Source organism: Astyanax mexicanus, chromosome 12, assembly GCF_023375975.1.
Source record: "Astyanax mexicanus isolate ESR-SI-001 chromosome 12, AstMex3_surface, whole genome shotgun sequence".
Classification (NCBI taxonomy): domain Eukaryota; kingdom Metazoa; phylum Chordata; class Actinopteri; order Characiformes; family Acestrorhamphidae; genus Astyanax; species Astyanax mexicanus.
The window spans coordinates 9,762,267-9,778,054 of record NC_064419.1 but is presented as its reverse complement, the minus strand read 5'-3'; the positions used below and the strand labels follow the sequence as shown (position 1 = coordinate 9,778,054).

General features: G+C 33.9%; 1 protein-coding gene across 2 annotated transcripts in view; it reads left to right on the top strand.

Moving 5' to 3' along the window:
* The first annotated feature begins 4,066 nt into the window (after window positions 1-4,066).
* kif5aa (kinesin family member 5A, a) overlaps window positions 4,067-15,788 on the top strand; it is a 53,545-nt gene continuing 41,823 nt past the window's right edge. The window contains exons 1-4 of one of the 2 annotated variants that reach the window (XM_049485781.1): window positions 4,067-4,281; window positions 4,412-4,579; window positions 9,261-9,348; window positions 14,155-14,228. In XM_049485781.1, coding sequence (XP_049341738.1) covers window positions 4,451-4,579; window positions 9,261-9,348; window positions 14,155-14,228 — 291 coding nt within the window. In that variant the 5' untranslated portion in view covers window positions 4,067-4,281; window positions 4,412-4,450. The remainder of the gene's footprint in view (window positions 4,282-4,411; window positions 4,580-9,260; window positions 9,349-14,154; window positions 14,229-15,788) is intronic. The other variant, XM_049485780.1, reaches the window with a different exon arrangement.

Genomic DNA, 15,788 nt, shown 5'->3' with positions numbered 1-15,788 from the left:
CATTGGATAGAGATGATATGAAAAAAAGTTTTGGGACTTTTGGGACCTGTTCATTCATTGTTTCCTCCAAAATCAGTGTTAAGTTAAATAAGTATCAAATAAGTACCTGTCTCTTATTTGCAGTGATTTTTGACCCCTGCTGTGATAATTTGATCGCATTTTGAAAAACTGAATTAGTGAGGTCAGAATGTTGTATGATTTCACCTCCTCCCAAATGTTGGAGGTAGCACCATCATCATTCCAGAGGTTTTTATCCCTCTAGCCCAGATCTGCCTAAAACTTTTTTCTCTGTTCTAGAGAGTCCATTTCTATTGGCAATGATTCTTTGCAGGTAATAGACAAGCTGAGTTTATGCATTTTTTTGCATTTTGTATGTGTCAGAAGTGGTAGAAATGGACAGTCCTTAAGTTTTAGAGTGCATTCAAAAAAGTACCCTTTACGTACGTTTTAACCCTTTCAAACCATGTGTTCATTGCAAAGGAAAACATCTGTCTTCTTCTTTTATGTATTCTTGCAGACAGATTGAGACCTATTATGCATCAGAACAGACATACATCAGCCAAACAGCAGTTTAGCCCTGCCACGGCAATGGAAAAGTAAAAGTCTGCACAGTAAAGCGCTAAATATGGCAGAGTAACACTGATTTTATGAGTTTAGAAATGCTTATGAATGATTGTGAAAAACTTTTATATAAAGGAGTTATATAAAAATTATATGGAGTAAAAATAACAGTGCTAAACAAATTTCACACTTCACTGCAATAAACAGAAAATACATTTATTTTTTTATTTGCTGAACCTTTTTTGGAGTGCATCATAGACAGAAAAGTGGATTATTATTCAATATTTTTTCATCACTGGAGAATACATCAATGTCTGGGGATTTTAGTGACAGCTATGTTGAGCTCTTTTTTTACTTTGTCAGCCCTTATCAGTTCTCTAATTCTGTGTTTTATTGTTTTATGATTTGTAAATGAGCAGATGAAAACTGAATTTGCCTTTCGGATGTCAGCCTACAGTAGTTAGGCTCCACCCATTTACGCTGAATTTTTAAGGAGGGTTTCTACATTTACTGAGCCATTCAGAATAGAGATTATTTATCTATAGCATTATTAAAGTGATTTTGTGTTTTAATCAGAAAAACTAATATTATCAAGTTGCAAGAACTTACCAGCCAGTAAAGCTCAATAAAATGAGTTCAGAGAACTTTAACCTGAAAACTTAAAAATGCTTGTTGAGCCAAAGAAATTAAATAATTGTTGTGTGAACAAAAATCTGTTAAGTTGAATAAACTTAAAATTGTATATATTTACGACTTAATGGAGTCAATGCAAAAGGATGAATTGACTGAGTTAAGTTGAGCCATTTTTTTTTCCTGTACAGTAACAAAGAACTTCTGATAAATGGAATTGCAACTGTTTTTGGGACCTACACACATGCAAATAATAGTAAATGAAATGATATGTGGAATATGCCCCGTCTAATTCATATAATCCTAATTATTTTGTATATCTATCAATTCTTCCGGTGTATTCTTGATAATGATGTTTGAAGCTACTGGATACAATTAAGTATCTATGTACCTACCTACCTACCTGTCCATCTGTCTGCTGTCTGTTTGATGTTTACAGGGCATTAAAAGAACCAGACATTTACACCAATTTTCTGTATCCATAAGACAGTGTGCTGCTGATATACTTGTATTAAAGTCTAATCAATACCAAACGTCCACTTTAGAACCGTTTAAAGAACTGAAAGTCTGAGAAAGTAAGAATCAGGGGTATAATCTCAATGACCCCATAGACCCCTTGCCCCTAATTAGACAAAGTGACTGCATCAGATCTGCATGTTCATAGGCTGTACACATTCTATCTGCATTAAATATCAAGAACATTTTAAAACATTACCAGATTGTTTTGTGTTGTGAAACAATGTGCTTTGTCATTGCTGTAGAACTGCAGAATCAGGGTCTTTTAACGAGAACTTCAGCGCTGGGTATTTATGTTGTTTTCTTTCCCACCCGTATTCAGACCGGCTTTGCCTCGTGTGCTGGGATTGGCTAGAATTCTAGACGGAAAGCCAATCACAGCGCAGGACACAACGTGGAAATGAATAGGGCAGTAGTAACTGTATTTTTTCAGTTTTCTACAAATAATGTACAGATTTTAAGAGATTACCCAAAACATAAAAAAGCCAAATAACTGTAGTGAAACCACTGCTTTCTAACAAAAAAAATAAAAAATAAAAATAAAAATGCTAAATAACTGTAGTGAAAACACTGCTTTCTAACAAAAATAAAAATGCAGTAGAACTGTAGTGAAAACACTGCTTTCTAACAAAAATAAAATGCTAAATAACTCTAGTGAAAACACTGCTTTCTAACAAAAAATGTTAAATAATTGTAATAAAACCACTTCTTTCTAACAAAAACAAAAATGCTGATTAACTGCAGTGAAACCATTGCTGTCTAACAACAAATAAAAATGCGGTAAAACTGTGGTGAAAACACTGTTTTCTAACAAAAATAAATAAAAATGCTAAATAACTGTAGTGATACCACTGCTTTCTAAGAAATAATAAAAATGCTGAATAACTGTAGTGATACCACTGCTTTCTAAGAAATAATAAAAATGCTGAATAATTGTAGTGAAACCACTGCTTTCTAATAAAATAGACAAAAAAAAATGCTGAATAACTGTAGTGAAACTGTTGCACCTTAGCCTGTGTCTGTCTTGAATTATTTCCTCTTTTGGTTCCATGTGCTTCTGTCCTCTGTTTTTCTGTTTTGTTATTGTCCTTTCTCAGCCCTAGCCCCGTCCTAGCCATTTGATCCCAGTGTTATTGTTTTGAATAGTCTTTGTACTTGTCTAACTAAATAGTTATCCCAGTGTTGTTTATTGTGTTTTTGCATTTCCGGTGTTTTCTGTTTTGCTTTTGTTTATCTTGCTTGATTTTATTTCATTTAATTGATATTATCTGCATTTATGTCCATCCTCTCATCCTTCTGTTTGTGACTTATTTAACAAAAAAATAACGCTGAACAACTGTAGTAAAACCACTGCTTTATAATAAAAAATACAACAAATAAAAATGCTGAACTATAATAAAACTACTACTTTCTAACAAAAAATAGAAAAATGCTGAATAACTGTAGTGAAACAACTGCTCTCTAACCAAAATTAAATTGCTAAATAACTAGTGAAACCACTGATTTCTAACAAAAATAAAAACACTGAATAACTAGTGAAACCACTGCTTTCTAATAAAAAATAAAAATGCTGAATAACTGTACGGAAACACCTGCTTTCGAATAAAAAATAAAAATGCTGAATAACTATATGTAAACCCCTACTTTCTAATAAAAAATAAAAACTCTGAATAACTGTAGGGAAACCCCTGCTTTCTAATAAAAAATAAAAATGCTAATTAACTGTAATGAAACCACTGCTTTCTAATAAAAAAAATACAACAAATAAAAATCCTGAACAACTGTAGTAAAACCACTGCTTTCTTACAAAAAAAATGCTGAATAACTGTAGTGAAACCACTGCTTTTTAACAAAAATAAAAATGCAAAATAACTAGCATTTTTAAACCAAAAAATTTTCTAACAAAAATAAAAACTCTGAATAACTGTAGTGGAATCACTGCTTTCTAACAACAAAATACAAAAAAATAAAAATGCTGAATAACTGTGGTAAAACCACTGCTTGATAACAAAAAAAGAACAAATCAAAATTCAGAATAACTTTAGTGAAACCACTTCTTTCTAATAAAATATTCCAAAAATAAAAATGCTGAATAACTTTAGTGAAACCACTGCTTTCTAACAAAATATTTAAAAAACAAATTTGCAAAAAAAAAAAAATGCTGAATAACTGCAGTGAACCCCCTGCTTTCTAACAACAAATAAAAACACACAGTGGGCGCGTCATTCTTCCTCTTACGGGAAAACAGATCCTGTCAGCCTATCGCAGCGCGGGGGGCGTGGTCTGTCTGAATGCGGGTGGGGAGTGAAACACAGCTATACTAGCGCGGATGCGAGTACCGCTTTAACAGCAGCGGATAGACCACGCCCTGCCGTCCGGGAGGCTACAGGCAGCTCAGCATCCTTCGCCCTACAAGAGCTGCTTCACCTTCGCCAAGAACAACAGCGGAACAGAGCAGAGCGGGCGGGCGAACAGCGGCGGATTTACCGGGTTTTTTTTATCTTCGCAGCTCCACCTTTAATCTGCGGCTCTGCTCTCTGCATCGCAGCGGCGGATATAACATATTTACGCAACGTAAGCTTTCACTGGCAGATTTATTTATTTATTTATTATTATTAGCCTTATTTACCTTTATTTTTGTAATGCAGTCTGAATCATATATATATATATTAATAACGCGAATGTTGTTGTTTTATTATTCCAGCCCGCTTTTCTCCAGTCTCGTGCAGTCTCAGTGTGCATCATGACCGAGCCCGCCGCAGAATGCAACATCAAGGTGCTGTGCCGCTTTCGCCCTCTGAATCAGGCCGAGATCCACCGCGGAGATAAATTTCTCCCCACCTTCCAGGGGGATGACACCGTCGTGGTTGGGGTAGGGCTGCTTATCTAGCTTCTTTTTTTTTTTTTTACATAATATGATTAATTTAACCCAGAGATGTAATATATACAGTGTAACGGCTGTGAGGAAGAGGCTGGTTTACTGAACGGGAGAAATGGCGTTGGCTGAGGATGATGCTGAGGCATACTGAGGATGGGCCGTATGACGTAATCACCGCTCGTTTATCATTATTCTCCCTGCTGTAAATCGGTACCCGAGCCATTCATTTAACCTTCGTTGTGTAGAAGCTTTTTCCTCAGGCTGCGGTCAGTGGGGTGATGTAGATCCGGGTGTTTTTGTCTTTCTCTGCTTGGTTGTTTAGATGGTTGGTTAGATGCTGGGCTCTGCTGGGCTCTGCGTTAGTGTTTATTAATGTAGGCCCGTAGGCTGTTTATAGCCACGTTTCCCTCTGATCGATCAACCCAGGTTCTCCAGATCCACAGCCTAAATATCCGTTTACTGATAAAAAAAAGACCTGAAAAAGGGCAGTGATTTATTTTTGTATTTAGTTTTTCTTTTTTTTAATTATGATGATGATGTTACAGATGCTGATGCTGATATACAGGTTCATTCTACAACTGAAGGGAGGGTACTGTGGGGGTTTTGCATCTCCCCCTATAATAAATCTGATTTTTAAAAAATCAGTGTCATATAATAATTCTAATAAATTAATTGCATTCATTTTTTGCTATTAATTACTGTTAATTTATATATGTTTAGGCATTTGTATGTGTACATATATACACAATATTATCTAAATGAATCCCACCCACTCATTATTGACTATTTAATTATTTAATTATTTAAATAGTGTTTTTCAAATTTCTATCTAAATTTTTCACCAATTTAGCTGTATCTATTATACCACTCATTCAGTTGCACTCCCCCTACATGTGAACTCAGCCACCACCTCTTTTTAAAATGCTGTTGATGTAGCATTACCGTGTAGCATCACAGCACACTCGGAGGAAAGCACAGTGACCCACATCTGATACATCAACTAACAGACAATGTGCTGATCCACATCACTTTGTGAGTGATGTGGAGAGAGAAAGAGAGCACTGTCTACCCACCCAGAGAGAGCAAGGATCATCAATACTGTTGATGTATGTTTTTTAGGCATTTGTATTTACATACAAAATAATAGTTAAATGAATCTCAACCACACATTATTGACCATCTCCATCTCCTGATTAATACAGTCCATTTGTTTTTTACATTAAAAAAATTGAACGCTACTAACTGCTATAAATAAGGCTGGGGCGATATGGCAAAACTATGATTTCACAGTATTTATAGACAGTTTTGAATCCATTTGATTAATCAAATAACCTTTTTAATGATAGATAGATAATTAATAGATAATTGAGCTTGTACATTTTTACATATAGAAGCTGTCAGATGAAATCTCAGTAAAGTATCTTTGCACTGTGTTTAATATAAAAGCTGCATATAAGGTTAAAGGCAGCTGCATACTTTTTGTAAAAAAAATGGATGTAAGAACTAAAAATTGTAATAGTATTCAAGAATTACCCATGTATTTGAAGAATATGGAGATCATTTTTTTTTACAATATCACTCAGCCCTTCTATACAGATAATATTGTGAAATTTACAAAAAATAGTAATAATCTCTTTAAAAAATACAAACACTTCAAAACAAGAACAATCAAGTACAAATACTTTTATTCAAAATAAAATGTATTGGATGAAATGTATTCAATTAAATTGCATAAAGTTGGGCCAGTGTTTTTTAAGCACTGTTGATATCCATGATATGCTTAAAAATATATACACAAAAATATGCACAAAAAGATCTCAAAAAATTAGAATATCATTGAGAACTATTTTACTACTTTATTTCAGTAATTCAGTTCATAATGTGAAACTCATATATATTATTCTAATTTCCTGAGACAATGATTTTTAAGTTTTCATTGGCTGTAAGTCATAATCATCAACAGTAAAATAAATAAATGCTTAAAATAGATCACTCTATGTGTAATACATATATATATATATATATATATATATATATATATAATAAAAGTTTCACATTTTCAACTGAATTCCTAAAATAAAGTAACTTTTCACACACACACATATATATTTATTTATTTATTTATTTATTTATTGCAGTAGTATATAAATAACATTCCAGCTTTGTTATCTCTGACATAAAATTGCATAAAATCTGCAAACCATTCTAATAAAGGCCTGTGACCTGCACCTAATGTCACTTTCTCTGGTTGGAAACGTATAAAATGTATGATAGTCAGAGAGATACAGCACCTGTCAAAAGAGACACACCTTCTCATTCAGTATTTTTCTTCATTTCCTTATTTATTTAAATAATTAATATTAAAACATGAAAATAATTAAGAACAATCATGAACAACCCTGTTTCATATTTAAAGAGTGATAACAGAGTTGATTAATGAGTTAAATCTTTTCATAATTGAAATGTACCTACAATTCTAGAATAAGCTATATCAAGAAATTTACATGTGGCTTAACAAGCAGGGTTTTGTTTTTAAAAATCATCTCGCTTTTCTCCCAAATATAGCTGTGTTGATTATCCCACCCACTCAGCTGCAGACACCTATCACTAGTAATGCCAAACACCAGGGTGAGGGTAAAGACTAGCACATGCCTCTTCCGACACATGTAAAGTCAGCTACCGCCTCTTTTTAAATTGCTGCTGCTGATGTAGCATTACCATGTAGCATCACAGCGCACTCGGAGGAAAGCGCAGTGACTCAGCTCTGATACATCAGCTAACAGACTCCTGTGCTGACTGACATCACTTTTGGAGTGATGTGGGAAGAGAGAGAGCGCTATCTACCCACCCAGAAAGAGCAAGGATAATTTTGCTCTCTCAGACTCTGGCTGCTAATGGCAAGCTGCATGACCGGGATTCAAACCAGCGATCTCCTGATCATAATGGCAGCACCTTAGTCTACTGGACCACTCAGAGCCCAACAAGCAGCTTTTTGACTAACTAGAATTTGGCGTCTCTTTAAAGATAAAAACTAAGATCGTGCTTAAATGACCGAGCTGACCTGTGGGTTCTTTTGTTCTGCAAGACACAGGCTACACGTACTGCGAGATACATATATATATAAGCCCATATAAGTCATATATAATGTAAAATAAGCAGTGTTTTCACAGAGATACGAATATATGTAGTCATCCATGGTCACAATCACATCTGATTATGTCTCCTTGTTAGGGATGAGCAATTTTTAGCATCCAGACTCTGCCTGAGCCCATCAGCAGCAGTCACAGGCTAATAACAGACCTGGGGTGGGAGCATAAGGAGTGGGAGGTCCGGGAGAGGGGGGGAGGATGATGCTGCACAAGTAAATTCTGTGTTGTCTGCTGATACCTCACTGCAGTGCATTAGCAGACATCAACAGCCTTCCAGACAGGCCTGCTGTCTGCATGAGACTATTAAATATGAAAATGCAGATAAATGTTAATAACTACCAATCTATAATTTTAATTAATGCATGTAAATAAAATGTGTGTCAATGTGTAAAATGTGTTTTATTTATTTGCATGAAACATACGGCTCTGGAAAAAAAATTAAAAGACCACTTCAGTTTCTGAATCAGTTTCTCTGATTTTGCCATTTATAGGTTTATGTTTGAGTAAAATGAACATTGTTATTTTTTTCTATAAACTACAGACAACATTTCTTCCAAATTCCAAATAAAAATACTGTCATTTAGAGCATTTATTTGCAGAAAATGATAAATGGCTGAAATGACCAAAAAGATTCTGAGCTTTCAGACCTAAAAAATGCAAAAAAAAAAATAAAAACAGTTCATATTCATAAAGTTTTAAGAGTTCAAAAATCAATATTTGGTGGAATAACCCTGGTTTTTAATCATAGTTTTCATGCATCTTGGCATGTTCTCCTCCACCAGTCTTACACACTGCTTTTGGATAACTGTATGCCTTTTCAAGCAGTTCAGTTTGGTTTGATGGCTTGTGATCCTCCATCTTCCTCTTGATTATATTCCAGAGGTTTTCAATTTGGTAAAAAATATAAAATATATATATAAATTACTGAATTGAATAGAATTACAGTACATTTGTTATATTACATGATTGCAGTAAAGATACAATGTTTTTCTCATTATTTCTGTCTTTTTAAGAGACTTACACCTCCTGCGTAAGTCTTGTATAAAACTCTTGTATAGGTTGCTGTTGTTAAAAATGATGCAAAATGGGAAACTGATTAAGTTTGAGTTATGAGCGTAGGAATAGTATGTTTTTAGGTGTATAGTTTTTTTTAAATATACATAGACTCTTTTAAATGCCAGTTCATAAAAATGTATATGTACCTGTACCTCCATCAACCTGGATTAGTGGTATAGAGAAGCATGAGAAGCATGACATTGGTTTATAGAGGGTTAAAGGGTGAAGTTAATTAAATATTGTCGTTTTAGCCATGTAGCAAACATCACCTAATCATCATGTTCTTTTGGAGTACAATACATACATATGCAATAAAAAGTTACAGAGATACAACATGAGAAAACAATTCACTGCATCAGTTTAAAACTAAACATATATATAATTCTCATATTTTTGTTAAAGCATTTCTGTGTATCATTGTAATACCTTTATATACATGATTCTAATCGGTTCGGCTCTTTTGTCATCAGGGGAAGTCCTTCGCATTTGATCGGGTGTTTCCCACCAACACCACCCAGGAGCAAGTCTACAACACCTGTGCCAAGCAGATAGTGAAAGGTGAAATATTTAGAGCTTTTGATCATTTGTGTTTTTCGTGTGTTTTAATCATAACAGTTAAAAATGTATTTGGAGAATCAATGCAAATGTGTTTATTTCTATGTATATATATGTAAATCCTAAAGCAGGTTGTATAAAGGATGGCAGCCCTGACATTTAACAATATTAAAAATGAAAAATGTATTTGCATATTCAATTCTAAGCATTCATTCTCAGTTTTGGAATGTCAGTGAAACGCCGGCATGTTTCAGACACAAGCTTTTCTGTTGTTTTCAGAATCAGTGGCCTTAATCCAACTTGAAGCCTTGAGGACGCACTGAGTAAAAAGCAAGAGTTTAGAGAAAAAGCTTTAATCCTGCTTACAGAAGAAAGAAATAATGTTCTCTTCTGTATGCTGTCATATTCTTCTCATTTTAAATCCGGTAGCTTTTAAAATTATATATTTTTTACAGAACTTTTCTATTACTTCTGCAGATCACTCTAGTGTAATGTTAAAACCATGGGAACATACCGTGTATCTTGCTGTCATCTAGTTTTATCTTATACACGATGAGATCATGATGAGAGCATCATTACTATTTATCATTTAGTCAAGTCAAGTCAAGTAGTTTTATTATCAATACTGCATATGTACAGGACATACAGAGAATTGAAATTACGTTACTCTCCTTCCCAATTTTACAGCAGTTACAGATAATAAATATAATAAAAGAGAATGGGAGACACTATGTGTACAATACAGCAGGGACACAATAGACATATATGAGACAAAAACAAGGTGCAGTATTGTGGGGGAGAAATAGATATATAAATAAAATAAAAAAAAATATATAAAATAAAAGTAAAAAAAAGAAAAAAAAGAGATATATAATATAAAAGAGTGGGAGAGACTATATGTCATACCTGTCAATTCTCCCGTTTTGGCCGGGAAACTACCGTATTTTACTCCTCTTTCCCGCCGTCCTCCCGTATTAGTATTTTCCCGTAAATTTCCCGTATTATATTATATAAAATATATATTATTGAGGAGACAGGGCACTGACAGCTCTGTGTCTCTTAACCAATCGTGGAGCCTGTTCAAAGAGAAAGTCCCGCCTTTCAGGAGAAACAGCCAATCAGCTTGCAAAGGAGAGTCAGTGGGGTGAAGCCCCCAGTCGCTGTGAGTTCAGGCAGCTAGTCGGAGCAGCTGATGTTAAAACAGATCTGGATATTCAGAGATTTTTCTAAAAGAAAGGTAACGGTAGTTTAATCATGGAAACTGTGAAGATTTTTTCTGATAGCTGCTTAAAAATACTCGTCTCCGAAATAAAACACACAGATTAAACATTTTAAAATAAAAAAATTACAGCTGGTGACTCAGCTTAACTAGAAATGCGGAGAGGACCGACATTAACTGAACTGATCAGGGGTGGAGTGATAAAAAAAAAAAGTATTAATTAAAAATTATTAATTGTGTAGGCCTCTTAGGACTAATTTTTACTGATGGAATATATATCTGGTCCATGTCCTTTTAGTAAAAGCTCATGATACTATTTTCAGGTCACCATAAGTCATTTTGCAGAATTTGTGCACCCTTTGTTTAATTTTAAATCTATTAAATAAATAAAATATATATCATATAAAAGAGTGCATTTATGCCAAAAAATACATGAAATCTTAACTTTTTTATTAAATATCTAGAAAAGGGTTTTTAATTGAAAAAGAATTTTAAAAGAATGACATATGTAGGAATGTCCACATCATTTCAGATTCTGATAATCTAATTGTAGTGTGTAAGTGGTTCACATGTGGTTATTTTAGATTTTTTGTAAACTTGTTTTAAAATGTAAGGTATACTGAACCTTCGTTGGGCTGGTGGGACGGCTTTAAGCGGACAGAGGAAAATATCCCTTATTTTTAAATCTAAAACTTGACAGGTATGCTATATGTACAATATAAACAAGACACAATAAACATACGTAGACGGAAGACAATAGTGCAATATTGATATTGATGGTGATTGAGATGGAATGACAGTATAAATAGTATATAACAGTAGTGCAAATATGCTATAAGTGTGTAAAGTTCTTAAAGTTCACAGTTTATGGGGAATTAAAGTGCGTATTGACAGTGCAAGTATATCAGTAGTGCAGGTATTGGGTGTGTAGTGCAAGTCCGTTTGGAAGGGACCAGTACTTTGTGTATTGTAGTGCAGAGTTTCAGTACTGTATTAGTGGGGGTTGGGGGGGGGTTAAATTAGCCATTTATCGTTATTCGTAGATAAAAATCTTTACAATATATCACAGTTTAATTTACTTTAAATGAATTGAAACCTGTCTTAGCAGGTCAGCATTGGCTAATTTTACTAAACACGTGTATAGTAAATATATTCTTGTGCAAAACAGAACAAAACAATAACCAGATATAGAAAACAGATCATTAAAAAGAAAACAGAAATATGTTATTTAAGCCTTTAGGTATGCACTTCCAGTGCGTGCATGCTCGTATATATATATATATATATATATATGTGTGTTTATAGAGACAAAGAGTGAGAGTGTGTGAAAGTGAGACGTTAGCAGAGAGTGAATTGTTGGTAAAGCTCCTCTTGTGTTCGTTAAGGCTGTGGCTGAAGTGTTTCACAGCTACTGGTTAAGAGCTCGTCTGTACTGATGATAAAACCAAGAAGGTTTATTTTGAATCAGGTAAACACAAAAACAGTCTACAGGTCTTTTAAGAATGAGCAAGTTTGTACTAGCGATCTGTTGCTAGTAACACATAAGTTCTTTTCCATTTGTGTTGCATCTAAATTTTTTGCTTTTTAATCTGAGACAGTAAACGAAAGAAATATTTAAGAGACAAACTTAACAATCACAGAATTGTCCTTTTTATTAATTACATATGTTACATTAAAAAGAATTGAAATGAACTATAAATCTGCACACTGAAGTAACGCATGTTAGCATCCCAGCTAACAGGGCAGAGTAAATGCCTTCATATCATGGCATAGAGTTTTTTTTACTGATTAGAAATAATTAATGAAAATATATATAAATATATATCAAAATGTGTGTAGAATAAAAAAGTTTGGTTATTGTTTTGTTCTGTTTTGTTCTGTTTTGCACAAGAATATATTTACTATACACTGTACAATCAGTTTGCTAAGATAATCACTTAACCCTTTCATACCTGGCTTATGTTCAAGTGATGAAACAATGTAAGAATGTTATTTTGTGCCTATAATGCACTCAAAAGCAGGATTCAGTAAAACAACAAAAACAACAAAAACATCAATGAATAAATTAAGAAATAAATATCAAACTGAATATTTGTATTTTGTCTATTTGCTGCAGTGGAGTTGTTTGTTTAATTATTTTCTTTATTCTAAAACTTTTTATTCTACACACATTTTGATATATATTTATATATATTTTCACAAATTATTTCTAATCAGTAAAAAAAAAAACTCCATGCCATGATATGAAACTGTTTACTCTGCCCCATTAGCTGGGATGCTAACATGCTTTACTTCAGTGTGCAGATTTAAGATATAAGTTTTCCAATGCAGTGGGTGGAGCTAATCTGTTGTTTGATTGGCTAGTAAATGTCTATTCTTATGAATAATAGGTCTCAATCTGTGTGAATTGAAAAAATACACAAGAAAGAAGAACCATAGAAAACACCATTGCAATGGATGCAGGATCTAAAAGGGTTAATATAATGATATAATATAACGTCTGTTTTCTTTTTTCCCAAAATTGTGTTTGATAAAATAATGAACAGGCATATTTTTTTCGTTTGTTCTTTTTTTTACAACATTACAACAAATTGAAACAATTAATGAATATTAAAACATGAATAAAGCAATACATTAGAAAGCAGACTAAACTAATAAATTTGGTGATACATGGCAACTTTGAATCATCAGCCGCATTGCATTGCTGATTAAAACATGGCTTTACCTCATGGCTAGGGATGACTTCATTGTGAAGGCAAGTGTGTATAAAATTTAATGAACCTGTGACAGAGTGATTACATCATTTGAGGGTTTTGGAGAAACAGCTGAATCACCTTAAACATGTATTGCCGGTATATAATATGAATAGGCCTGTCACAATAATTGTGAAATAATGATAATAGAATATAACAAAGCATAACAAAGCAATTTACCCTATTAAAGTCAAGAACATTGTAATTAGTGTTGTTAAGAATTAACACGCCTCAATTTCCCGAGCTCCTCCCCCTGGTCCTACATATACCTCTCAGGTGCTCCTCACCTCCGTGACTTTCGTCCTCGCACCCGCCTCCACCCCATCACCACCCTCATCTTCATCACTCATCTTCATTACTCACCTGGCTGCGGGGGGGACCTGGCTTGAGAACCGTCTCAAGCTGTTCTGAACTGTACCCCAAGCTACTTAATCACGGTTCCCCTCCCCGCATCGTGTAGGCGGGGTTCATTATAGCAAAATATCAGTTTGAGAAATATAAATATTTTTTTCTTCACGCTAAAATACCGTTCACTGCTAAATATGTCAACAAACATCCAAATAAACACAGTAGACAGTATTATGATGATCAGTTATTATTAAGATTGAAGTCATGTTCATTTATTGTATGATAATTTGATAATGTAATTATCGTGACAGGCCTAAATATGAATATCATTAGTTCAGATTTCGTAAAATGTTTTATGAAATTTACAGAATACAAAACAGGACAGGACATATATATATATATATATATATATATATATATATATACAGTAAAGATATGAGTATAAAAATTATATAAAAGTATGTTTTAATGTGATTTTTCTGCATACAGATGTGCTGGGAGGCTACAATGGCACCATCTTTGCCTATGGACAGACGTCATCTGGAAAGACCCACACCATGGAGGTAACCATTGGACCCTATCGTACACCCTGCGCAATGCTTGTCGCAATGTTCATTGCTATCTTACACCCTCTCAACAGTCTTTTGCTGTTCACAGCTTGTGCCTGCGCCATTAAATTAGCATCAGAGTTTAGGAATAAATGTACACTGATGGGTGTGATGGTCTGGAAGTGAGGTGTGTTCAGGTACATTTCTAGCTTTTTGTTATCTTGGTGGAGAAAAAACACAGGTGCTCCACTGACTGAAATGAACCTAGACAACAGTCAATCGCCAGAGTCCATTCCTCCACAAACCCGACACTCAACAATAAACAAAATAAAGAATAAAATAACATTGCTGGTCCATTAAATGAGCTGCTGGTGTATCTTCACAGCATGGACACGCAGGTCAGTATTCTCTGCTGAGACGCACAAAAGCTCCACACTGTTAAGATACGAATGCGCCAAAGTCAGACAGAGCTCACCTGCCTCTTAAAGGGAATCACAACTGGCACACCGATTGGTTTATTTCACGTTCTGCCCAAAACACACCCATGATTAATTAAGAAAATTAGTCATTAGTGCCGCACAAGGCGTATATATTTTTTTGCTCCCTCACAATACCAAAGATACACCGACCTGCCCTAAATCCAGCTGTGTGATCTGCAATTGACCTATAGACTAAAGGTCGGTAAATTAGGGCCCATTGAATTTGATTTTATCTGTTACATTGTTAGTCTAGATGGAAACAGGGGTCCATGAACACATAGTGGATTTCTTTTCCCCATCTGTTTTTTCTTAATCTTTAAAGTGTATATTTAAAGATTCTGACAGGTTACAGGATGAAATAATGTCCCATGATACAGATAAATGAGCACACTTTTTTCTCCATACAATTCTGGGACAAAGATTTTAACAGAATGGATTTTTTTTTTTTAATTTTTGAAAAATTTTGACTTAATTCTGGGATGAAATTATTATCAAAAATTATATATTTTTTTCCATTTTATAATTTAAATGGAACGTTTGAAAAAACATTGCCCAACCTTCAACATTCAAATTTCCCTCAATGTTAGGAGAAAACTAAACATTTATTTTTTGGTAGCTGAGACATCTTGGTACCATTTTAAAACAAGAACTACCTTTATAAAGTGTTTATAAATGGTTTACAATTAGTTTATTAATGGTTACTAATTAGGTTGTAAATGCCTTAAAAATCATTAATAATCAGTTATAACACATACGTAGAAAAGGCAACAATGACCTGTTGTTTTCCAAATAGTGAACCCACAGCCATCTATATTGTTGCCCTTTCTACGTATGTGTTATAACTGATTATTAATGATTTTTAAGGCATTTACAACCTAATTAGTAACCATTAATGAACTAATTGTGAACCATTTATAAACCCTTTATAAAGGTAGTCTTATTTTAAAGTGGTACCGACATATTTTATGAAGACTAGATATAATAAAAAATATATATTATTTATTTTGTGAAGACAGATGCAGATGGTCATATGAATTAAATAACCCAGCTAACTGCATGGATGGTAATGCAATACACTACAATTATTCTCCTAAAC